General features: G+C 44.2%; 1 protein-coding gene across 1 annotated transcript in view; it reads left to right on the forward strand.

The window, feature by feature from the left end:
* The first annotated feature begins 569 nt into the window (after positions 1–569).
* Positions 570–26,677, forward strand: part of LANCL2 (LanC like glutathione S-transferase 2) — a 32,589-nt gene continuing 6,481 nt past the window's right edge. The window contains exons 1-7 of the mRNA XM_074842995.1: positions 570–897; positions 12,260–12,377; positions 15,132–15,339; positions 17,543–17,690; positions 18,316–18,462; positions 21,915–22,097; positions 24,206–24,382. Coding sequence (XP_074699096.1) covers positions 697–897; positions 12,260–12,377; positions 15,132–15,339; positions 17,543–17,690; positions 18,316–18,462; positions 21,915–22,097; positions 24,206–24,382 — 1,182 coding nt within the window. The 5' untranslated portion in view covers positions 570–696. The remainder of the gene's footprint in view (positions 898–12,259; positions 12,378–15,131; positions 15,340–17,542; positions 17,691–18,315; positions 18,463–21,914; positions 22,098–24,205; positions 24,383–26,677) is intronic.

A 26,677-nucleotide genomic window follows, 5' to 3' on the forward strand; every position in this document is an offset into this window, starting at 1 on the left:
CGTCCCGCTCCTGCTGCTGCTGCCGCTGCTCTGAGATGCGCCGGGCCACGGCTCGTCTCCGCCGCGGGGGGACGGGCGGGAGGAGCCGGCGGCAGCCCCGCTCCGCCGCCCGGCGTGCGGCCGCCGGCAGCCCGCGGGAGTGAGGCCCCGGCGGCGGGGGACGATGAGGAGCTGCTCGGGCGGGCTCTGCAGCGGTGCCGCCCAGCCTGCGCGGGCGGGCGGGCTGCCTCTCCCCGCGGGGGGGCCCGGCCGCGGCCCCGGCCGCCCTCTGTCCCTGCGGGTGTGATGCCACCGCCGCGCTCGCCGCCTCCCCGCGCCGGCTGACGGGGACGCCTGGCAGAGCCGCCAGCGTCGCCGCTCCCCTTCCGCCTCCTTCCCCAGCCGGGCTTCGGCGGCTCGGGGCCGGCGGCGCCTCCGCCCTGAGGCGGCCCCGATGGGCCAGCGGCCGCGGGCGCTGCCACCGCAGCCCCCTCCGCGCGGGGCCGGCGAGCCGCGCCTCGCCGCCGTCCCAGCCCCTGCCCCGGCGCCGCGGGGCCGCCGCGGGGCCCCCGCCTCCGCGCCCGCCGGGCGGCGGCTGTAGCCGCCGGCAGCTGCCGGGCCGCGGCGCTCGCGGGGCCGCCGCTGTGCGGGGCGGAGTGTGCTGTGTGTGTCCCCGGCGGGCTGCCGTGCGGGGAGGCGGGCCGGGGGCCGGCTGAGATGGGAGAGAGCATGTCCAAGAGGCTGAAGCTGCAGCTGGGCGGCGAGGCGGAGATGGAGGAGCGGGCTTTCGCCAACCCCTACCCCGACTACCAGCCCCACGCCGCCGGGGCCGCGGCCGCCCCCAGCGCGGCGGATGCCCAGCGGGACAAGGCGCCGCTCCCGGCGGAGGAGTCCCTCCCCTTCGGCGCCGACGGGAAGGTGAGTGCCGGGCGGGCGCCGCGCCCCGGCCCCCCGGGCCCTGCCTCAGCCGCCGGGCGCTGCCTCCTTCCCCGCGGCCGTGGGCTCTGCCCCGGGGCGGGCTCTGCCGCGGGGCGGCCCCCGGCGGGGCCCCGCAGCCCGGCCGCGGCCTCCGGTGGGGCGGCCCGCGGCCTGTCCGCGCCGCTGCGGCGGAGGCGGGGCGGAGGCAGCGGCCCCCGGGGCTGCTGAGGGGAGAGGCGGGCGGGGGAAGCCGAGGGAAGGCGCGGCGTGGAGTCGGGACCGCGGCTGCCCTGGGGTGTTTTATTTCCCCCCCCCGAATGCGAATGAACGCGGCGCCGGGTCTGGGGGTAGCGCTGCCCGCGGTGCGGTGACTGTGGTGGTTCTTCACAGCGCTTGGAAGTTGCCCGAGTTTCGAGGGGAAAGGATGAGGGCGCATCTAGAAAAGACGAGTTTCTCCTCAGGTGACGGCGACACTCAGGCTTTAGGTGATGCCGGACTGTGCTCTCCAAGGCATGTCCTTGCTGTCGTACGCACATTCATGGGCTCGGTGCACCACGGCGAGCCCCGGGCAGACCCTTCGGGCCAGCAGAAGATCTGTCCGGTGGCGCTGGTCGCATGAGGTTTGCAATATTCCTGCTCCACTTACCTCCTCGACACCACACGCTGCTGGTTGGGGAGCTGTGTGCGTTTGAGGCTTTAAAGCACAGAAGTTGCTCTGGCCTGTTACCACACAAGCTGGCTTAAGCTGCAGAAGGAATACCAGAATTAGAAGGAATACCATATTAAAATGACCTTCTGTCATTTTAGCCCCTGAGCAGCCTCATCTTTTCAATACTGTGCTGCTTCGTCATCTTTTGGATGAAAAACACTGCCTGGTGACGATGCTAGAAGCCCCGATGCGCTGGGTGGGAAGCTAACTTTCCTAACTCACTCGCCTGCCTGCTGGGGTAAATAAAGGAGAGCCTTTAATCTCAGCCCTGTGTTTTTCTGCTTGTGGCAATAAGGAATTGCTTTGACTTACTGATAGGGTGGGACGAGGATGGTGATGCTCAGTGGTGAGAGAAGCGTTCTTCCTGCGCATCCTGAGAATGAGCGGGACAGCATCAGCTCGCCGTCAGTCCGAGGCGATGAAAGGTTTCACTGAGTTGTTGCAGCTGAGCTTTATGAAGTTGGTGTGTGGCTCAGCAGCGTGCACAAAAGGGAATACTTTGGGGCATTGGTGTCTTACTGCTAATTGCAGCTGTCAGAAGCAGAACTTGGCACTTGAAAAGGGTTAAAAAGCAAGGGTAGGTTTGGAAGTGAAATCTGCTTTGCTTTTACAAAAATCCCTGATAGTATACTCAGTGCTAGTGAAGTGATTTTTTTTTTTCTTTGTGAAAGGAACTGATTCCTTTGTTCTTTGTATCTGGTTCAGTATATAAAAAACATCCAAGTATGATGAGTTGAAGTATGGAGGCAGAGAGGAGATGGCAGAACAGCTATAGCTATATATTGTTAAATTGGTGAAAAACATACCAAGAAATTTCTTCTAAGGCCTTCTGTAGGCCAGTCATCCTTATGAACCTGCTTTAGATCCCACACTTCATGGCCATCTTCTTAAAGAGAAAATAAGCCTTCATTTACTGCTGATCTAGGTTGAATACTAAAATATTGTTTTAGAGAATACTAGCTGTATTGCAGAATAGTTCAACACTAATTTACTTCAGATTTAATTCTTGAAGGAATCCAAATTCAGAGACATTGTTCTGTGGCTGAGCTGAAATGAGTTAGTCAAGAATTTCTAGTCCTGTATTCACATTAGGAATGTCTGTTCTGCTCTGCTGTAGATGATTATGCTGTTTTACAGTGTTTTTTCCCAGCATCAGTGGTGGATGACATTCCTTGTTACAGTGTGGCAGTTGGCAGCTATCTCTGCAGCTTTGTTCAGAAAATATCTTTGAGACCTGAGTAGCTGTGTATTTGATAAAATGTGGTGTCTGGGTCTTGTTATGTTGGAAAGTATGAAGCCCCACAGGAAAACAATCACCTTCTGTACCGCATTAAAGTGAGGTAACTACAGCAACTTTCAGTGGCCTTTGAATTTTTTTCAACTCTGTGCATTTTATAGGAGAAGGCAGCTGTGAGTGTACATTTTCTTTTGTTTCTGCATCTGCAAAATCTGAGGAATTGTCCTACATATTTTTGAGCTAGAACATAGCTATGAGTATATTTATGTATTTACATGCATGATTTGCATATTGTCAATCCTAGTACTATCCTGACTTTTCTGAGACTTCATGAGGACTATTCTGGGGTGCTTTTGTTGTTGATGTTTGTGGTTGGGGGGGGGGGGGGGGGGCGGTTTGCATTTTACATGCCTCAGTCCAGTCAGAGAAATGTCTTTGCCTGCGTAAAGCCCTGGTGACGACAAAAGGACTTTACATAGGTTAGGAAGTCTGTTCTGTAAACCACTGTACGCAGTAGCACAAGTTTCCTAAAAATGAGAGCAGCTTTCAGAAGCCCTCAGTGCACTGCATAATTTCTTCCTTCCATCTGCTGCTGCATGGAGCAGTGAACAGAGTGACTCACATAATGACAGCTAGAGGTGTGCGGGGCTCTGCCGTTGTCATGGAAGGCAATGCATTATTAATCCCTCTATTTGATTTCATAAGCTGCCAGGATTGCCATCTAAAATTCATCCGGCTGACGAAAGGACAAGAAGCTCTTCAAGTCATTGTCCGAAATGTGAGACAGTTGGGATGAAGTGCTGTATATGGAAGCGCGTGTTTGTATGTGTAAGGTACAGTTCAGGATGCTAGAAGGTATGGGAGCAGGAGAAAAGAAAAACAAAAGTTTGGGGCTGCTGATTTGCCGTCTCAAAAATAGTCACAGTAAATGCTGCAGTTGTCTAGGTGGGCTCTGCTCATGTAGTTGAAATTCACCTTTTCTTAACTAGATTTCTTCACTGTGAAAGTGTCGTGGACTTGAATTGCTTCTGTAACTTGTCTGAGAAAGCTGAAGGTAATAATTCATCAGACAGCATTAATTCTAGATTAATAAGAAACATCATTTTAAATGTCTTTGTTTAAAAAATGACAAATCTTTCAATTAAATATACATCCTGTAGCCTTTTGATGTGGATCCCATAGTGATACCTTAGCCTAAAGAAGTACCTACAGATGTTATCTCAAAGTGTTCCAGAAGTTTTCGAAATGGAAATGTAAATGGTCAGGGAGGAAGAGAAATTAATAGGCAGCAGTAGACTTAAGAACATACTCCCTGGTTCATGGGAAAATCAGTTTTTCTGTTAAGTTTCATTTAATTTTTAATTCACTGTAATTGTTTATTGGGGAAGGTGTTAATATTTGAAAAGAAGATCTGATAGTTTCCCCTGAATTGTAGGCAATTCTAGTTATAAGCTCATCTATTATTAAATGTGGCGGTATCAGGCTATGGGCCTGTGCAGGTTGGGAACCAACGACTAACTTCTCTGAGCAGTACCGTGCTTTGCTTTCCCACCTGAACTGCAGCAGAGGCAACCTATAATTAATTTCCAGTTAATGTCCAGACCTGTTGGCGTTGCGTTGCCAGTTAGCTGTGGGACCGAGAATGGGCAGGTCTGCAGAGGCTTGCATAAAGCGGGGGCAGCCAGTTGTCCTGGCTCAGAAAGTGTTTTTCAAACATTCGTGTGGTAGAGAGCTACGAAGCTGTAATGGATTTCCTGGGAAAGGGAAGGGGGAGGAGAGCTTACTGGGAAGGAGTGATGATGGCTTGTTCAAGCACCCGGCTCTGTGGGTGACCCACCAATACCAACCCAGATTGCCACCGTCCTCAGAGCCACCGCTGTGGCTGCATCGGTAGCAAAGCTGGGTGTGATTTGGGAGCCACCTTCACACCATCTACGGGCCAGTGACTTGCGAACTAAAGGCAGGCTGATACTACCTGCCCGTCCAGGGGAAGGTGGAAGCAACACCGTGCCTAGGCAACCTGATGTGGGTTTTGTGTGTGCGCAAGAAAAGCATCCTTGGCATCAAGACATTAACACAACTCAGCCCTCAATTTAAGATTGTCCGGATCTGTCGTGGAATCACAGGGTAGTCTTTTGACCACACCAAAATTGGATTCAAACTTTATGGATAGGTCACTAGGATGCCCAAACAGTAACTTCTTTTTCAAGCCAATTCTTTCTTGATAAGTTTTTTTCTGACTTGGCGTAATGTTTTAAGAATATTAGTAAAAGGCAGTGTGTTCTGACAAGTATTCAGTGTACTTAATTAGGCTTTGTAGGGGGCTTCTTACAGGGAACCTGTTTTAAAGCAAATTATGCTTATTGGCAAAGATTATCACTTAATGGGCATACAGAATAATTACTTAGATTATCTTTTGGGTGATGCAGCTGTGTTTAGTTATCTGGTGCTTTCTAAATCTCCTGATAATTCCTTTATGTGGCCTTTCATTCTTTCTCCTCCTTCAAAATAAATTTAAAAAAACATATATAACATTTTTTTGTCATTGCCTCACTCTTCATTCCCCTCCCTGTGGTATTTTTTATATTTGTCAGGTTGTCTGACTGATCATTTTAATTGTCTCACTGAGAGCAACAAGTTCTCTCTGTTCCGCGACTGATTCTGCAACCACTTAGACCAGTGGGAATCATACCACTCATTGCACTGGAGGCAAAATTGAACCCCCAGAGCCAGTACATATTTTTTCCCCACTTTTTTTTTTTTCTGGAGGTGTGGGATGGTGTAGCTGCGTTTCTTGAGATTGGCACTTTTTTGGCCATTTCGTGGCACCCCATCTCAGGTGTGTGTTATTTTAATAGAGGATCCTGAGTACTGCAAATCATGATTCTGTTGAAGGAAAGGTTGGTTTGCTTTTTATGAGTCTTGGTCAAAATTGGGTCTGAGAATCCGTTTCTTGTACTTCATTGTCCATTACTAACTCATGGCAGTTGGTGTACCCAGCCTGAGAGGAAGAACTGCTGCTTGTTTCCTACAGCACAGATCAGCATCAAATGCCACTTAGCGCTTTTCTGATGCTTTTGTATTGAAAGCCTCTCCTTTTATTCAGGACAACACTTTAACCACATGGTTAAGCCTATTTGGTTTTAGTCAAACCAGTTCTGAATGAAGATTTTTTTTTTTTAACTCAAAACCCAAATTCTGATTAAATTGTCTCACATCCACGCACTCTTCACTGGTTTCTAGTTTCATCTTGCAGACCTGTGTGTTAGCGAGTTGTCACTCTGACTAGTTGTGTGGGCAAGTGCAATAACAGGTACTCATTTTCCGGTGGAATTAAATTATATAGGGGTCTAACTGTGCAACACTGATATGCTGTCAAGTTCAATATGTGGAATATAGCCGCTGTGCATCAAAATAATTTAGACAGTATTGGTAGAGGTTTTAGCTTTTTTTTACAACTTCTGGACCGCCTCAAAATGCCCCAGCTGGGGCAAAGACCTCTGTGTAGTGAGTGACTTTAAATCACACTCACAACAGACCTCTATTTTCTTAGTTTTCAAGAAGTGGCATGCTGGTGTTAGGTTACCAGGAGGACCAGTGATTTTCAGCATTGCTCTTTTGCCTTATCGGCCTTCCTTTCCCAAAATACAGGATGATGTTCCTCGGTGTCTGTTAATCATGTTTATTTTTGTTACCAATAATTTGAAGCTTTTTGATGGCTCTTTATGATGATCTAAATCTTTAGGCTTTGTTTTTTTGCAGCCTAATCACCACTGAGACAAATAGCTTCGTTTACACACAGATGCATTAGAGGCAGTCTCATTATTTCTTACATGCTTCAAACAATTCTTTCTGTAGCTTGAATGGATTGCCTTTTAATTCTGTTTTTCACACGGTCATCTCCTCTGACTTAGGGTGATGCCTGCATTTAAAGCCTATTCTGAAGTTGGCATCTGTAGCAGTGTAGTAGTTTGCCTACAGCTATTGATTTTTCTCTCTCTTTCCCTCCAGTCTCCTTTTTTTCCTTTTTCTTTTTTTCTTTTTTTTCCCCACTATCACATGTACGGCATTAGGTGCCAGATCACTGAAAACCAGTGCAATGTGTTCTACAGACAGCAGTGTTTCAAATCATGTATTGAGTATGTGGTTTTGCAGAAGTGGCATTTGTATCTGGAAGGACCTGAGTAGTAGCAGAGCACTGTGTTAAACTGTTCCAGAGGCTGGGTGATGAGGTTTCTTAGTATCTGCTATTTTCAAAGAAGAAAAAAAAGTTGCTCTTGGAGCTGTAACAGACTTTTGATTTAGGTAAAAACAAAGTAAAACTTGTTTTTCTGTAGAAAATGGCACATTGCTTCCCAGCTGACCTTGCTAGATTCTGCATGTGGGATCCTACTGCCTTTCCTTCTGGTCTGCTCTTGCAGGAGCTCTGTGGAGGTGAGCGTGAGACCTCATCCTGCTTCAGTAAACCCGTGCTCCAATGCACGGGTGTGAAACCTGGCTTCTTTACAGTCAGTGGCAAAGTTCCCAATGATTTCAGTACGGCCAGGATTTCTCGTTTCAGTAGAGCTGTGAGTCGGCCCCCACCCCGTTCTCCCTTACCAGCGTCTGTCATGTCCCTCGTGCAGTCTTCTATGCAAGTTTGGTTTTTAAATGAGTCCTTGCTGCAGTGCCAACTTGAGCTGTATTTTCTTCTCTGCAAAACACACTTTGGCTGAAAGAAAACCCAGCACCATGTTAGGTCTCCCATTCTACACATCACCAACAATAAAGTTACCTTTGTCTGAAATATCTCTTCTTAACCGGATTCAAACTGAGATGAGGTGAAATAAAAGTGTAGTTTGTTCAGTAGTTAGCACTGTGCGTTTAGGCCATCTCCAGGCTGCTTCTGCAGAATCAATCGCTTCCTTCTTCAGTCTAGTTTTGCACCCTAGCAAAACTAGCATCAGTTCCCCAGAAGCTGATGAAGTAAAATAGGATCAATAGCAAAATAGGGTTAATAGCAAGACAGTTGTTCTGGGGGCTGGTGGTAGGAAGAAAGACTGGTAGGTTGGAAACTTGTGAAGAAGCTGAGCTCAGGTCTCCATTGCCCTGCCAAGTTACTTGGCATAGGTGTGTCATGATGCAAATAAATACTGAGAGGTGGTTTTGAAAAACACCTCGGTATCTAAATGTCTTTGACAAAGGCAAATAAGATAACTCACCATGTGTCTGTCAAACCAGAGTATTACTTCTAACCACAAAAGGAGTACCATGAGGCCTCATGGATGCATTGTCAGACTTATGTAAGCACTATGATACCTGGTCCAAATATGCATGCAAGAGTTTTAAGTTACAGGCTTCTCTTACCTACCAGAAATCATGATATAAAACATACATAGCATCTGCTTGTTGCCTCATCTGCCCTTGGTGCACGGCTGTAAAGCTGAATATGGCTGTAATGCAGAGGTAGGTCAGTAAGAATCGGTACGTTGCTGTAATATCAACTGCAAGTGAAATCTGTGTTTCTTTTAGGAGAGTTTTATTTGCATCGTGGTGTATTTTTTGTAATGGTGTGTGTAGCTTTAGGGCTGGGTTTACAAAAGAAGATGATTTAAAGTCTTTTTAGGAACCCCAGAAATGAAAGAAGGCAGATAGGGGAAGCAGGTGTTGCTGACAAGGACAGCATAATTCGGACACCATGTCGTTAGTGCCAGAGGGGAGTGATAATTATATATACACTTACACTCTACATTTTTGTTAGCTTTAAAAGGCTTTGGATTGGGATGTAGCTTTGCATACCGCCTCACTGCAATGGAAAAAGTGATATGATTCAAATAAATCACAAAACAATTAATTTGCAAAACCAACATATTAGTATTTTTCTGCTCTACTTTTGTTTCATGCTGATAATGAGCCTTTCTTGTTACCATAATATGGTGCGGGGTTCTGTTGGGTGTAACGGGGAATGAGCTCTCATATTTTGTGTTTTGCTGATGTAAAACTTGAGCGGCGTTTGGGATGATAGTGGTTGCTCTTCCTGCAGCAGCAGAGGAGTAATGCAGCAGTTGAATTCCTGGAGAGAGCCTTTTCTAGTTAAAGGTACTCTTCAGCTCCTGTTATCAGCCAGGCTGTTGTGAACCAGGAGTAAATGCGGTACTGGATATCAGAGGTCAGGCCTCCCGTTTTTTGTTTGTCCCTACAGGAGTAGCAAGAGTCACCTGCAGAAAAGGCTGAATGCCAGCTGGAATCATCCTCATGAAATGAATATGCTTCTCATGTGAAAATCAATCTGCACTCAACACGAATTGAGCTGTAATGCTGCCATAAGATTCATTGAAGGAGGTTTATAAATCTTCTAAAGCCACCTTTCAACATTCATTTCTTTATGTAATTAATTTATTCTAGTGCATGTAAGCATCTTTTATAAGCTTATAGTAGAATCTTACCAAATGAACAGTGACAGTGCTCAGTTGTTAAAGCTTCAGAGCAACCAAAAAAAAAAAGTAGTGGTGGAAGAGTAGGTAGCTGGGGAAAATTGTTGCCACTCACACTGGTATAAATTTGGGAGAAGCTTTGTTTGGGCTGATAAATAATGATAATAATAATAATTTTTAAATCCTTTCATCTGTGCTTTTCCAAACACTGAATCAAGAGAGGTAAGATACAATTCCCATTTTAGAGAGAGAGATGCCAACCTGAGCTAAATTATTTGTATGGGACCAAGGTTTCAAAGCAGAACCCAGGTGTCCTGATGTGTCCTAGTACTCCCCTCCTGCCTCTAAGAAATTTGATCTGGTGTTTGATAAAAAAAAATCCTGATTTGGTAACAGCAGGTGTATTGTCAGAACAAAGAGATAACCATCCTGCTTGTGATGTGCAGTAGGTAAATAAACCGGGAGCCTGAAACCTTAGTTCACTCTTGTCAGATAAGCCGAGCTCTATGCCTGAATCATCCGCGTGGATATCCTCATGCTGTTTGACCATATGCCTTAGCACTGGCATTGCTGTCTTTTGAAGGGGAAGTCCTGCCCTTGGGAAAGGTTTTGCTTTGTGTTGAGACTTCACTGAACTAGTCAAAATGGTGGGGGGGATGTTGTATGTGCATGGTACAGTTTCCTAACAGAAAGATGCTTAATGTCATGTTAAGGCCAAAGAGTAATAGACATCAGATGCTTACTGTGTGTGGTTGCTATTTCTAGAGTTTACTGGAGAAGGTTAAGGGGGCTGTAGCTCCTTCCCAGAGTGGTATGTGTGCAACGTGAGATACAAAAGCACAATTTCCTTCTCCTTTCCTACCTCACCATCATAAAATGGATTTGAACCATTGACCCTGGGGACTTTTGGTATGTCAGAGGACTCATGTAATTCCTATTATTTTTCTGATTTCTGAATCTGTTGAATGGATGTTTGAATTCACTGATCTTTATGTGAAGTTCTGTTCTGAACAAGAGTACAAAGTGTCCTGTACTTTGAGTAATTAGTTGCATGGTGGCATCCAGGACCCATCAATGATCTGAACCCTTCCCTTTTGGGATATGTCATAATCAGACAAGAACTTAACTTCCTAATGAGCTAATTTCTCCTTCTCCAGTAAAAAAAAAAAGATCATAAATACAGATATGTTTAATATCAAACTAAGCCTTCACTGATCTGATTCATTCCAGCTGCTATCTGGGAGCAGGCTGGGGAATCAAGAGGTGGAAGGAGACCAAGTACTGTTCAGAAAACAGTAGCTTACTGTCAGCGTAAGCTGACAAGTTCCCAGATTGTGTAGTGCCATTTTTCTGATGACCACTGCATTGTGGCTCTTGGTTTGGGAGGTGGGGAAACTCTTCTGGCTTCCATGTGCCTAGAGGGTTTCTCTTCTGGCTATTCCTGGATAACTAAGATAGGGGTGGCAAGTGATGTATGCCTGGGGCTTCCTGTAGATGATGGAAAACATATTCAGGAAATACTTTTGGGTGGAACAAAGTTTGTGTACATCACTATTTTGTCAGAATGATGTGATTATCTGATAATAATAAAGCTTTTCCTATAAGCCAGGAAGGGAAGAGTTTTTATGTTTCTTCTTCTCTAGTTCTGTAGTAGACCTGGCCCTGAAGTTCTATTTAAATGTATAAAATAGTTTTTAATAAATGTGTTAATAGGAAAAGCTGATTAATAACTGATACTCTTTAATTAAAAAACTTAAAAAACCACATTTTTGATTGTTGTTCCTGATGTTCCCACTCAAATGTGGAATAGTCCTGTGAAGGGACTTCATGAATACTCTTTCTCATGGAAGTTAATGGGGCAATATTCTAGTTAATTGACTATTTCTGCTTTACATAGGCTTAAGCGAGTAATCAGTAATGTATCTTCCCATACAGTGTGCTTAATGAGAGAGAAATGTTGGCAAGAGTGAAGTATCCTCTTATATTTCATATATAGCGTCTATGTAAACTTTTCTTGGTCAAAAGTAAAAGCAAGCAACATGTAAAATCAAAGATTTGTTTCTTCACCTTCATGCATGAGCTGAAGCTACTGAGCTACTTTTACTCATCCTCTTTGTGTCTGGCTCTTTCTTTTAGGTAGTTGTTCTTTTAATACATTACTGCATTTAACAACTTCCTCTCATGATAAAGCATGTCAGTCCAAATAGTGTTTTGGGGAGAGGAGAGAGCAAGGAGCAGGAGGAAGGGCATTTAGGTGACCTCCATGTGGTGATCACAAACTGAGACATCAAAAAAAGTCTTGGATTTAAGAAGAAAATGTGAATGCATCATTGATGATGTGATTGAGCACATCATTAAAGATGGCTTGTCTTTGACTTGATTGTCTCAAATATTAGCATTTATTTTCCTTTAGCTATTTCCTGCTCCACAGTCCCAGGAAGGGTGTGCAGGGACCTTGTGATGAGAGCAAGCAGCTATAACATGGGGCTTGTAGGTTCACTCTGCTGTGTTCATCCATAATGTGGTCTTGGTACCAGGACCCTTGAGTGGAGTGAGTGGAGTACTTGCCCGTGGAGTGGCAGTGGGTGGTTGTCTTCTGTTTGCTTCTGTTCACCTTCTACTCAGCTCAGAGAAGCTTTGCTTACTGTATTAAGAGCCTGAGATAAGAGGCAGCATATAATTACATACTGTCACAGTGTCCATAGCTACTCCTCATGTGACTTGAAAGCCTCCCCAGATAATTTTTGTCTAATGTAGATACTAGTAACTTACTCTAATATGTAATCAGAATGCGTTACATGGGACACACTTAAGGTGAACCAGCGTGACACTGCTGATTGCTGCATGTAGTATTTATTCCCTGGTTATTTTTTGTTTGGTGTTTTTGTTGTTGTTGCTCTTTTGGTTTTTTTTTTCCCAAACAAGAAAGTGGAGCAGACAGTTTGCGTTCTTGGATTTTTTCTTTTTCTGACTCACTCCCTTTCTCCTGTCTCCTGTTTTCAGGTCAGTGCTCGGTTCTCAAAACGGATCCAGGCAAAAATCAAGGACCTTCTGCAACAAATGGAGGAAGGGCTGAAGACAGCAGATCCACATGATTGCTCTGCTTATACTGGTTGGACTGGTGAGAAAGCTAGAATTTGAGTGGTTTTTGTCAAATAATGTAATTGAGTTTACTCACAGGAGGAGGTTCTGATATTCTCATAGGAGCAGCAGAAATACTCTGATACAGGCATTTGTGTGAGGTGGTTTCTTTTAACTCTGGACCCTTGGTCACTACTGTCTGGAATGACTTCCCTTGACTTCAGAGAGATAATTGGCTTTTGTATATGGAGATGTCTGTCTTGCAGAAGGAGTGAATTTTCTACATCTGCTTTTTCAGCTTACCTCTTGTTTCTTTAAGGTTTTCTTAAAACGAGTTGTTTTCACCTTCTTCTGTTCGACTGACTATTAGTTAGCAGTTGTCTAATGGTAACAACATCTTCTCATCCTTGGGGGGAGGTAGGCTGGGGAGAGGTGTTCTGTGCCCAGGAGCTTGGAGCCTTAAAATCTGGAATATGGATAGTTTGACTGTTCTTGTTCTGTCTGTACAAAAATGGTAAAATGAGCGTCTGAGGAGGGAGGAATATGGAGGTGGGGTTGCAAGGTTGTGAAGTTCATGAAGATAAACAGGCATGTGCAAGCACTGGTTATTGCTAGGCACAGTCGTTCATTTAGCATCGCATCACTGATGCTGTCCAGATGTGAATGAGCCTTTCTCATCCTTTAGGCAGAGCCTGCAGTTGTCAAGTCTGATGCGGCCACTGCTCTTCAGGCTGCCAAAATGCTTTTCCGTCTAGACCTCTTAAGTGCCAGTTTGCTATTACAATGGCGTATTCTATTCCTGCTCTGTCTAGCTCACGCTTACGCTTCTAGCACAGCATGTTTGAAATGTGCCCTGAGGAGATTGGTTCTTTTATCTTTGTGTGGTGAGGGGGAGCAGCTTGGAAAAACTCTCCAGGTTTTGCCCATGTTCAGGCTTAATTATGGCAGTGAAAGGGTAAAATTTCTTTGCTTTCTTCTTGATGTTTCAGTACAGATGGTGCTGTGGGTGGATGGGTGGGGAAGTTTTAGACAACTCAGACTTAAATGGTAGATGTGTTTCAAGGTCTGAAGTGAGTGGCTGCTAAGTGAGTGCAGAAGATCTCCAGAGGTGGGGGGAGAGCTGCATTCTGACACTATGACTGACAGCTGAAGTTACGGCTGATAAACCAGAGCTTGCTTAAAATGAGTCATAAGCTAAAAGTAACACAGCCATCATTAGCTGAAATGAGAAGATATATGAACAAGTAACTCAGTCTAATGAGAGTGGGGTTTTTCCGTTCTGTAGAAGGATTGCCAGCAGTGTCTATTCCAAGTTGTAAACTTCTTTCAAGGCTCCTATGGAAATGACCTTGAATAAAAATATTTAAATGATCTGGCTTTTAAAATAGTGCAGATACTTGCTCCTTGCAGCATTTTGCTAGTGTGCAAATCAGAAGGTAAAAGCAATGCTGAAAACAACTGCCCTGCTTGTTTTGTATCAAGTCTAGACAAATCCTACTGGCAGTACAGTCCTGAGCATTGGCTTGTACTTTGTGAAACATCTTAAAAATCTTGGAGCACGTACTGGTGGCACGTAACAGTCGCAGGACTCATGTTAGAGTCCATCTTGCTTATACAAGTACTCTTTGTATGTGCCAGACATCTTGAAGGAGCCATTTCAAGGGTATTGCACAAGGAAGGACTGGATGAACTGGACCTCATGGCTACTTTTCTGATCATCCTTTGATCAAGCCCAGATATCTGCACATTTGTTGCAACATAAAAAAGGTTACAGAAATCCCAGTAAATAGCCCACAAGTTCCCATGCCACTGAATTAGGCTAACCAAGCTCTGCAGCTCTCCTCGTGGACTCATCTAGAAAGGCCTGTTCAAAGCCAGTCCGGAGAACATCTGAGGATGTACCAGCGCTCTTGTGGTGCTGTTGTTGTACTCCTCAGGTGGCCTCTCTGTGGAGCCAAGTGGGCCTTGTGTGTACTTGGCTTTAGCTGTGACTCAGGAGACTGCCCTCCCTGTTCAGAAATGAGTTTGATTTCCAGTACCATCTGGAGGTGAATGTTTTGCTTCTGCACAGGTATGCTTGCAATTGGCCAATAAACATCCACTTACATGGATTTGTTTCACTTTCTTCAGTCTACACTGTTGCTATTTTTAAGGTTTGGTTTGGTTTGGTTTTAATGTACAACTACCTGATGAGTTTAATGGAGTGAAGCTTTATATTGCCTTCCAGCATTCTCTGAGGACATGTTTGCTTTCTGGCTTTTACAAACCAGATTAATTTGTCAAAGCTCATAATCTTGTGAAATACATTTAAGGGTTATAAAGAACTTGGCAAGCTGAATCCAAAAAATCACAAAAAGATCCTTTTACAAATCAAACGAAAAATAAGTCACTTCTTGCATATAATAGGTGAGTACTGTACAGTCGATGTACTTGATCATATAAATGCTTGTTAGCCCAAGCTTTTGAATCTTCAGTGATTTCTTCACCAAGCTGTGGTGCCGATGTCATGAATTTTCTTTGTTCTCTGCAAATTGTGAGTCTACCGTTGGGCTTCAGTCTGATTTTATTTATTTATTTATTTATTTATTTTTGTCACAATCCAAATTGAAATGTAATCAAAATAGATGGCCTGATGCCTTGCCATTGCATAGGCTAGGGCCTTTGGCTGACGTGTTATAATTGCCCAAATACCCGTTCGCATTTGAGTTACTGGTTCAGAGTCTCTAAAGAGGGTAGTATGCTATACTTCAAGGGAAAAATAAGTGAAACTATCTCTATCATGTGGTTGTTCCAGGTATTGCCCTTTTATATCTGCAACTGTACCGTGTCACAAAAAACCAGAGCCATTTGCAGCGATCTCTTGATTATGTGAAGAGAATCCTTCGCAATCTGAATGGCAGAAGAGTTACTTTCCTCTGTGGTGATGCTGGGCCACTGGCAGTGGGTGCAGTGGTTTATCACAAGCTGAAAAACAACAGTGAATCTAAAGAATGTGTTGCCAAGTAAGTGGTTGATGGTGGAAAAAGTCATGCCTTTCATTTGTAGAGAGCACTGGTTCAGTAACATTATCAAGTGGAGTTTTGGAGGACAGGATTAAAAAAATGGAGACACTTTCTCCCCTGATACATTTTCAGTAGAAGAATACAAAATAGGCTTTATCTTTATTAGAGCTGGCTTATGCTTGATTTGTATTTAGTGGGTTATCTTGAGTCCTCTATCGCTGTAAAGACAGGATGTCCTGGGCATATCTGTAGTGCATGCACGTTTTGATTTTGTCACATTGAAGTGACATTTAACAAAAGCCGCACGCTTGTCATCAGCAATATGTAGTGCTTGTGCAGTATGTGATGCTTCCTGTAAAGAGTGGGTCTTAATTGTAGTTTCATTACAAAACATGTACACTGCAGGGATCTGGAAATATCCAGACAGAAACATGGTACATCGGATTGATCTGTAACAAAGAATTAATAAAAGAAAGAGGAGGTATTTGCTGAACCGTCAAAGACAAGGGCTTTAATTAGGTCAGAGCATATGAAGGGTAGCCTGAAAAAATTCAAGCCCCTTTTCAAAGTAATCTAAAGGTAACAAATGTCTTGAGAAATCCCATCTGGATGTAGAGTTTCCTTGGAGAACTGACTGTCCCTTTGCTGGTATGGAGCTGATTGCTGTCCCAGTGAGGGCTGGAAGCACTGGAGCCCTGCGGGGTTCGCATTCGGCACCAGCAATCCACCCGCTAGTGGTCCAGCAGCATACCTTAGCCTGCCAGAATTTGAGGACTAGCCTTATTCCTTTCTGCTTTAAATTTGGGAATATAATTGGTCTCTTTCTAATCTAGAATCCTGGTGTGATTAAACTTTGCTGCTGTTGCTGAATGAATATTTCAGTTTTGAAATGTGTGGTAGGTTTGGGGTTTTTTTGCCTTTACCCATGACTTGGGCATGTCATTTTGGATGCAGCTAGGACAGTGGTGGTGCTTGGAAGGCATGAAGCATGAGTATAGCAAAATGAGATTAGCAATAAATCTTTTAGTCTCGCCTCTCCTTGCAAAGTAATTTCTAGGAGGCGGACTGAAGAGGAGGTTAGTTTGACTATTTGTTTCTTTCCTTCCTATTTTGTTTACAAATATATTCATGATACCAGCTGAATGGTATGTTATAGATATCCAAATGCAGTCTATGACTGCACTTTTAACTTTTTACCTTGAGCTGTCCAGCTGTAGGATTTGAATAAGAAAACTTAATAGTGGACAGTTTAAAAGAAAATAATTTAATTCTAAATCCAAACCATAGTTCCAAGAAAGGAACGATAATATAAAACTTGCTTTTGTGAGTGGCTTTTCCCTGGTATTAATAAGCAGTGACAGCATAAACAAGCGATTGGGGTCAGTGTTTTTGCTCCATCGTGATGTTAATGCTAACATTTCTGTCAAGTAATTGTGGCTGGGGGGATCTGGGAATTGAATTTAGTCTTAATCCAGATGGTCTTGCCCCCTCCCCCAGTTTAAAATGTCATCATCTCCACGATTTCATCTAATGGCCAATTTAATCACAAAAGATAGGAAGAGACAGGGAGGGAGTGGGCAGGAAAACAGATCTTTGCTCCACCTCGGTGCTGATGCAGACTGGTGTAGTAATAGCAGGGAGTCTCTTTGGAGCAAATGAGAGTTGCGATGGCCAACCCATGGTGGTTTTTTAATTGCTAAAGGCAACATGTGCGCGTAATAGCAGTCTGCTTTTCAAAATCGAGCTGCTAAACATTTGAGACAACATGTTATCCAGGGAGGGGGAGTGCTGTATGGTGGTATTGGGTCTTGGTTTTTCCCTCTTACACATCTACAGTTAAGGGTCCTCACTTAGGTGAAATTCCCAGAGGCTCCAGGATGTTTCCCTATTTGTTGGAGTAGCTCTCCAGCCTCCTCCAGCCCCCGCCCTGCATCCATACAACATTTCTGTCTGCACGAAAACCTGATAGTTGCACTAATGCTCGCCTGGCTCCGGCTCAGAGTTGCCTGTCTGTGAGGGGTGGCAGGGACAGAGCTCCTGTGAGTAAACCTGGCAGCCAGCTGAACTGGGGATGGCTGAAGGGAAGCGGTGGGGCTTCGGCGCTCCTTCTGCTTCTGGTTTGATTGATGGCTTGTACAATACGTAGCCCAGTATGGTCTCTAGAGAAGATGCTCTCTCTCCCCACCTTCCTTGTCTGATGCAGGCTGTTACAGCTCCAAAGGACAGTTATAAGTGCAGATGCTGAACTTCCAGATGAGCTGCTTTATGGCAGAGCAGGTTACCTGTACGCCTTGCTGTACCTGAATACTGAAATTGGTCCTGACACTGTCCCACAGTCAGTTATCAAAGAGGTAAGATACTTTTCTCCCTCTAGTGCCACAGCATCAGTGAGGTTGAACTGGAATCACTCCTTTGCATAATTCAAGGGATTAAGAGAGAGATGCTGGAGAGGAGAAGGGACCTAGAACTGGAAACTCAGTCTTATCCATCCCTCCAATCTCTTCCCCCTTTCCCTGCTGCCCAGCTGGGACTGAGACAGGCCAGTGCGGGTGGGTCCAGGGCCTGCCATGGAAATCGATCTAATATGTAACTAGTTTTGGAGCATTTAAGGATGAGAAATTGTTATAAAAAACCTTAAGACAGAAGTGTGGAAGTGTTTAAGTGAAAAGAAGGAGAATTCAGTGTGGGGAAGATAGATGACTATTCTGCAGATACCAGAAGCAGAGAAGGCAGGCCTGGAGAAAGTGATTAGAAATATTTATATATTAAATTTCTGCTCCTAGAAATATAAGTGATTTCATCATGTAGGAAAAATTCCATTTCTACCTCAACTCTGAAATCCAAATGAATTCAATATTACTGCCCCCTCACTGTTTACTGTGGCTTATTCTTTACTGTGGTTTTAGTCATGACAAAACAAAACCCTCTGAATCAAAGCAAGCGAGACAGACGGAAGGGGTGTGTTCTCTTTCTTAGGTAATAGATGCTATTATTGAATCGGGGAAAAATTTTTCGAAGGAGGAGCGGAAAACAGAGCGTTGCCCTCTCTTGTACCAGTGGCACAGGAAGCAATACGTTGGAGCAGCCCACGGTGTGGCTGGGATCTATTACATGCTTATGCAGGTAAGAGTGTCTTCTGTGGGCTGAGTTGAAACACCAGTGATTTCTTGTTTTGCATCAGAAGATCCTACCTTCAGCTTTCATGAATGTGCAGTGCTGTGCCGGGGCAGGGTCTCAAAAATTGGAGTTAGACTCTGCGGCACAGAACTGTGCAGAGATGCCCTGGTAGCAGACAAAAACTGAGACTTGGGTATCCTCGCACTAGAGTGAATTAACCCTTGAGTTGTGGTTCAGAGCACTGGCGTTCCAGGAGCTGAAGTTTTCTATCATCAGTAGAGGCAGTGAGGTGCTTTCCCTCATCCTCATACTTGCTTCTTCTGGTGCCTACAGTTAGACCAGTTAATTATTCACTTACCATCCTTCACTCTTCAATTTTTTGCTATTTTTAAATGAGTGCACTGCTGGTGCCTCCTGTACTGCCCTCTATGCCCTTCCTCTCTTCTCCAGTGACTTTTTTTTCCACTGTCTTAAAGCTTTTGGAAGACTATCCTTAAAAGACACGTTAGTCTTCAGTATGCATTTATTCTTTAGATGTTCCTTCTCTTCATTATGCCTTCTATCTCTCCCCCAAACATCTGATGTTTCTTAGTGCATTATGACCCCTGCTCTCTTCTTTCTGTTGTCCTGAGTGAGATTCCTCTCTTTTGCATACCTCCTCTTTCCCACCCTTAAATCCATTCCCCACTGCCCTGAGATTCTCCAAAAGGATTATGATGTTTTTCAAAACAGACCTGTATGTCTTATTTCTGTTGTAGAATCTGGAAAAAGAGCCTTAAGATTCATTACAGAAGATGGCCATAGAGCTGCAAAATTTGTATTTTATCTTTTTCTGGTTTTTAAGGGCTCTGCCAGTCTGTGCATCTTTGTAAATGTTAATTTTCTTACCAGCTCATGCAGAATGGCTTTCCTTCAGGCAAGTGGAAGGATTGTACATCCTCAAAGCCCTGAAACTGCGTACAAATGTTCACTGCAAAAGTGACTGAGCTGGTATTTGGTGTTGCCACTGCTCAGCTGTTCCTCATTTGCAAAAGATGCTGTGACTTCTCCCCATCTGTTTCAGATTGGCTCACACCACTTCCACCAGTAGCTCAGGCTAAAGCTGCTGACTTTGCTGTGGAAGTGGCTACTGCTCTGCTACCCTGGGGGCATGTCTTAACCTCACTACAACCATTTTCTGCAGTGACCATCTCACTGGGGCCTCAGGCAGCTCTGATTTACTGTGCCCTTATCTTCACTTCCTGCTTTCTTCAGCAAAGTTGTCCACCCCATTCTGGCTCCCTCATCTTTCTGGCTTCCATTTTTCTTTCCCTGCTAGATTTTCGGAGAAACATCCGGTCCTGTAAAGAAGCCTCTTTAAAGGCTCCATCCTTCATTTACTATTCAAGGCTGATAGCAGAAATAATTGCACAGCGCTTTTTGGTTTAAGCAGAAGCTATTCTGTCTACATGTTAAAATCGTAACTATCTTTTCCTTTATGTATAATTACTGCTTTTAAGAATTGCCACAAAGTCATTGTTTATGCAGCATTAGATTACTGTCTTTTCACTGTACGTTAAATATTGTGAGTCATGCAGGGTTGAGTCATCCCCTGCAGAAGAAGATGGCATATCGAAGTCCATCCTTTCCCCATCCCTCCCACGCCAAATGAGGAGAATTTTTCTGTATTTTCAGCAAAGAATTCAGAAGATGGTTTGTTGAGTGGTTGGTTGCCCAACATAGCACCTAAGATGTGAAGGTCACTGATCTTCATTTCAGTACAACACCATTATGAGGAAACATGTACCGCTGGATGTATTTACAGAAGGCTACTGGAAGAGTAAGAGCTCAGCAGTGTTAAATAACTCATCCAGGAGGTAGAGGGGGAATTCTGAAGTGCTAGCAAGGGATTGCTGTTGGAAGTTGGTGCTGGGAACCTCAGCAGCTTGAGCAAAGAGCTCACTTGTACTCGGATCTCAGAGGCACAAAGTGAGGAGGTTTGTAAAGAGCTCTGCTCTTCTTTGATTTACCTCCCAAGGACAGATGGGCTGGGCTTGCCTTGTGCAGCTCGAGACTGAAGGCATTTATTGCTGGTGCCCTTCCGCTTTGTCTTCTGCTGCAGGGGTGCAGCATGAAATCAGAGCCCCAAAAAAAAGCTTTCCCCAGAGCCTCCCTGCCCCATAGGTCAGCATCTGAGTGAGGGATGATCAGCTCCAGGGTGTTCTTCGTGATAAGCTGTATTCAGGTAAATCTGTATTCAGGTGTACTTCGTATTAGCAGCCTGAAGATTTCTGTTCCACTCAGAAAAGTGCAGAGGTGGAGTTTGCTTGAGGGACCTGGTAGGTAGAAGTCTGACAAAGCTTTCCTGGCTGAGGTGAAATAGAGGCTTTTGGGTTTTTTAGGTTACTGAAAATACAGCTATTGAAAGTCGTCTTTCATTTGGCTGTAAGACTGTCAGTTGTAGCAGTGTGCTCACCTATTGAATGCAGATGTGCTGGAGCTGCTGGGAAATGGTGAAATTGTATGACATCGAGTCAGCAACAAAGACAAGTTATTTAAAAAAATAAGCTCAGTTATTAGGCTCCTGTAACCTCCATTTTTTGCAGTTATTCCCACAGCTTGCAAGAATTCCAGAAATCGGGTAGGCTGTGTAAAAATAGAGAGCTCTGTTATGCAAATACTGTAAAATGGGCTGGTAGAGGAGGGAATGCCAACAAAGGACAACTGCGGACCCTACAGATACTCAGCTTCTAAACCTTCACTTACAAAGAGCATTCAGGTTGATGGATATATTCTCCTTCTGACAAGGATGTAAACTAAATAGAAGAAATGAGAATGAAAATTCAGAAGAGCAGTCTAAAGATGGGTCTGTAGTACAAAGATGTTTAGCTACCTGGAGGAGTAGCTGTTGCTTCTGAAATTGGAAATGCAGATTTATAGCCCATAGCTCCAGGGAGTTTTATGATGGAGAACTTTAACCTTCATAAACCTGTGCCAGGTATGCCACTACATACGCTCTTCTTCATTTATTAGGAAATAGGACAGGTTTGTCTACGTTAGTTATTTTTAAAACAAAATGCGTAACCCTTTGTGTTTTGTTTACTGTGAGCAACGTAGCTATAAAACCATCTTTCTCCTGTAAGTGTTCTCTCCATTTTAAGGTATAAAGAGAGGCCTGGGAGCCTTGAAATCCATATTCTGTTCTGAATTCTTCCATAGTCTTTCTGTGTCACCTCCAGTAAGACAGGTAACAACTTGGTGCCCCAGTTTCTTTGTCTCTACAGTAGCTGTAAAAATGCTCTTCACGAGGGTATTGTAAGCAGACATTAATTAAATCTGTATGACGTGATTCAGAGTATTTGGATCAAGGACACATATGTAGGATACTTCAAAATAGTCGTAGAATTAAGCGTTGATACCCAATTTGTTACTACCTCTGTCTATGGTTTTGGTGGTGGTTTTTTTAATGTTTTCTTTAGCCAATTGCAAATGTGGACCAGGAGACCCTGACAGAGCTGGTGAAGCCAAGCATTGACTATGTGCGTCATAAAAAATTCAGATCTGGGAATTACCCATCGTCGCTGAGCAATGAGACTGACAGACTGGTTCACTGGTGCCATGGTGCCCCTGGAGTCATCCACATGCTCATGCAAGCTTATAAGGTGAGTCGTTCTATGTTCATATAGAGCTCTGTTTTTAGAGACACCTGTATGCAGGCCTGCATGTTGGACTGTAAGGCATTTTACGTCTTTCTAGATCCAGGTTTTCAAACCAGAATGCTAGGCTAGGCACCTAAAAATCTCAAAATACTCACATAGATTTGTTTGTAAAGAGGAAGTAAGTGGGTAAAGTTACTTCTCAGGGTGCTAGTAGTTACTAGACTTCAGGCTTTCTTGGAAAAGGGCCATGTATTTAAACAATTTGATATCAGAGCCCTGGGTGTGAGAACATTGACCTAAATTCTTTGAATCTTCATCGACTCAGCAAGAGTTTTAAGAATTATGTTGCTTTTCAAAAGCGTGGGTTCATGTGTCTTGCCAAAGAAAGTCTTCCATAAATTACTCCATTATTAAGATACAGCGCTTGAGGACCCAGTGTCAGAGCAAAGATCCCAGGCCCCTTCTAGGGCATAAGTACAACCGCTGAGCTACAACAAGCCTACTGTTTGCTCTTCTCCATCCTTAACTAGGTTTGCTATCTCTCTTGTGTTGTGTGCTTCTGATTTGCATGACATTTGAAAGTATGCCATTTAATTAAACTTATGCAAATTGATTCTTGCTTTTGACAGCCCTCCTTGGCAGATTCCCTGGTCGGTCTCTGGGTGGGCTGATGAAAAGCAGGCTTGGTTTATGGAATAATTACTCATGCTGCTACCTGAAATGCAAACTGTAAATCTCTTACAGCATTGCTGAATGTAGCAGCAATTGCAGTTGCTTTTTCTTTGCACTGTGGTAGGAGGTTGACTTAACACTGCAGAGACTACTTTTTTTTTTTTTTTTATTCCCCCTCCCGCCCCTTCTTTGTCCATGCCATGCTTTCCCCAGCACAAAACGTTTTGCAGGAGATAAGAGGGATAGGACCATGTTCTGTTTAGCAGTCTCCTTTCTGACCTCTTTTTATGTTTAAGGTGATGTGGCATTTGATGCTTTTCTTTCATTCTTTATAGTCTGCTTTTAGAAGAAGCAATAAGAAAATCTGGAGTATGTTTTGGTGGCTGTGCTTTCATACCAAGCACAGGGACTTGTGATAAGACGGCAATGCTTGTCCTGGAAGTCAAATGCTGTCGCCAGGCCTCAATTTGAAATGTTGCAGCTAAGTAGCTGACAAACCCTGTTCAGAGAGGGACTTCCTTTATCAAGTTTGTGGATTTAAGAATCTTGCATGTTAATTGCTTCTATTATATCATTAAATAGCCTGGCGTCTCTAGAAGACTAAGTCTACAGTAGTGCATCAGTTACTGGGGTTTTTTGTTGTTGTTTTGTTGATCTGTAGAGTGACTTAGGCAAAAGGGAGCAAAAAAGTAGCCTTATAAAGGTGGAAGTCTGGTGGTCTTCAGCTAAATAACTCGCTTTTGTTTTCTGCTCTCTTGACGGGCTCTTCGTGACCAAAATGCACTTCAGTTGCAATAAACTTTGCAAAACTGATCCTTTTTGCCCAAACTGGTTAGTGCTTCTGAGTATTTCCAATACAAATACTAATCAAGGTGATTCATACTTGTACTTGTGACAGAGAAAAGAGCCCTGTGCTATGCAAAGAGATATTCTTGTGCATTTTTGACATGGAATTGAAGGCAGATGATGAGTAGCCAGGAAGAATTACTCAGGATGACCAGGCCCTAGCCCTTCAGGAACAGATTTGATGGCCAGTATTCTGTGTTACATTTCTTGGAGGCAAGAATTACGTTTCTGTATTTCAAACCAAATGATGTTGTGGTTTTGGAATGGAGGGGAGAAGCAAAAAAGGACCATGTACCCTTTCAAATAGATTATGGGTTGTAGAACCAAGGGCCTTGAACTTGAGCTTTTCCTTTGGGGTCCTGATTTGAGAAACAAAATTTTGAGAAGTTCTTTGTTTTTCCATGCAGGGAAAGGAGAAACAACTTAGTAAGAAAAGAAAGGCAAGTTGACGATGAATGGATTATTAAAATTCAAAATAAATGGTACATGGAAGAACCCCACACCAACAGCAAAATGTCTCCCAGGTTCAGCTGCCTTTTGTTTTCATTAGTATTTCAATTTATGTGTGTTTATTCTCTGTTTTTATTTCACAGACTTTTAAAGAGGATAAATACTTGAAAGATGCTATGGATTGTAGCGATGTCATCTGGCAGAGAGGTTTACTGAGAAAAGGATACGGGATCTGCCACGGTACTGCTGGCAATGGCTACTCCTTCTTGTCTCTCTATAACCTAACTCAGGACAAAAAGTACCTCTACCGAGCTTGCAAGGTGAGCTCTGCAGCATCCCAACAAAACTACTATTCCATTTCACGTCGTAACACCCATGCAAGAGTAAACTGTGATCGCAGTAGGCTGTTGTGTGCTAGAGCTGGAGCTGGCTGGGACAACAGGGTCCTGCCAGCTGTTCCCCTTTACTCACACTTCGACTGGGTGGCTTCAGCTGTGTACGTGGGGCATGCACCGTCTTAATACACAGAGTGAAACACCCAAATGTTCTGTAAGGGGGGAGGAACTAAACACATATTCAGAAGAAAATAGAGTTTGAAAATCAGCCTGCCTGAAAAATTACGGTCTAATGTTATGTGGTGCTAATTATTCCATTGAGACATCCGCTGTTGTCCTCAGCTCCTCAAGCAATACTGTTTTGTAGTCTTTTGTAATTATTTGTTTTCAGACTAGTGTCTGTTTGGGGCTTTTAGAGCTCTGAATTGCAGTTATTAAATCACTTAGATTTTTTTTTTTTTTTTCATTAATACAAATTGCAGAGAAAGACACACTCAGAATTTTTCCACTGGAGTTGTCCAGGTTCTGCTATCAGCTCTGACTATCCTAGCAGTTACTGAAGGAGAAGGCTTTCTCTGCCTCTGTTTCCTCATCTCATAAGACCTTTGTTTTGTACGTGTTTGGTTTGTTTTGTTGTTTTTCCCAGCTTAATTCACTGATATTAGGTCTCATATTGCATACATAGCTTTTAAAAAGTATTGCAATGGGAAACTTGATGAGTTGCTTCTTAGGTGCTTTTAGATGAGCACTAGCCATATGTAAAGCTATTGTATTCATCTCCACTGTCAGCAGAGCTTTAAAAAGTTGCTGCTTGTCTCACAGTGACCAAAGCTTCACTCCATGAGGACATCTGTGGGCACACCTGCATCCTAGAGAACATAATTAACCTGCTAGCACTCCCACAGCAAATGTGTGACTTTGTTTCTTGTGGGCTGACCCACTGCTGGCGCATAAGCCATGGCACCAAGCAGGCATTGTTGTTGGCACAGCTGTCGGGCTGTCGCTGCCATCCTCAGTGCTAGTACATCTTCCATGGCTCTGTGCAGCGTGGGCAACTCCTGTTGGTGCTGCATTTCTGGCCCAAGAGAGCCCCGACGTTCTTCCATACCAAGCTAGGGACAAGCATGCGTATCCGTTTCAAAGCCAAAGAAGGCAGAGGCTCGGTTATGTCCCTGAAACCCCTCTGAGAAGGAAGATGTGGCACAGTGGCCAAAGACCATTTGCTGGAGGTGCACAGTATAGTCAGGTATGGCAGCAGATTTGCAGCCATTCTGCATTTTAGCGTCTCCAGCATTCAGTCAGGCCCTTCGGGCTCTCACAGGGGAAATCTTGAAACAGGGAGAGGAATCAGCTTGTCTGACATTCTTGAAATCTTTCCTTTTTGAGCCAGAGCGTGCAGAGAAGCAAGTGTGCAAAGGCCTGAGCAGAATTAGATGGTTCCCCTCCCAGGGGTGTTTGTTCACACCAAAAACATGAGGCCCAGGGAAAGGAATGTGGCCAGGAATCCCTGGTTACCTCTTGGGAGCCATGGAACTATTTCACAAATGAGCTTGAAAGGCCATGGCTCACAGAGACCCTTGGTTTGTGCTTCTCACTTTGGGCTTTGCAGCTTTTCTCCAGCGTTATCAGATGGAGTCCCAGGAGGCTGAGCCGTTCCTTGCTGGCCTGCCTGTGAGAGGAGAGGGGCTGCGGCATCTGGGCTCCAGGCAACAGAGAGCATCCGAGCCCTGTGCTGCTCAGCGTGGTGATTAAGCCACTGCTGATGGCAAGCGTGCCCAGTCTACGTGACAAATAATGGCAGATGTCTTCCTGCTTAGAAGGGATTTCTGGTTTTTTTCCCCTTGGTTTAACAAAGATATTAGTGTGGCTTACTGGGTCTGTGAGTTGTGCTGAAGCTATGAACTTGTAAATGATGGTTGTGCTTCAGTAGCCTGGGGTGCATTTTTTTAATTTCTGTTGCAGTTCCCAGGCTGGCAGTAATAATAAAGGCTAGTATGCATAAGATGTGGATGTTGCAAGAATTTATTGTAGTTTAGAAACATGCCATAAACATGTTCAATCCTCACATAGAAGAGATTACACACAGAATTAAACCTTGAAGATTTATACCCACGGAGGGGGGCAGGGGGCAAAAATGTTTCATCAGTTCTCAAAAACAGCATGGACCACAATGTTTGTGTTTGTGGGTTTTTTGCTGGGTTTCCTCAAGACATTCACACACATGTGCACATCCCTACCAGGAAAAGAAAAATCCATCCCCCAGTAAACATTTAAACAGAA

This window comes from Strix aluco, chromosome 1 (assembly GCF_031877795.1).
Source record: "Strix aluco isolate bStrAlu1 chromosome 1, bStrAlu1.hap1, whole genome shotgun sequence".
In the NCBI taxonomy this organism is placed as follows: domain Eukaryota; kingdom Metazoa; phylum Chordata; class Aves; order Strigiformes; family Strigidae; genus Strix; species Strix aluco.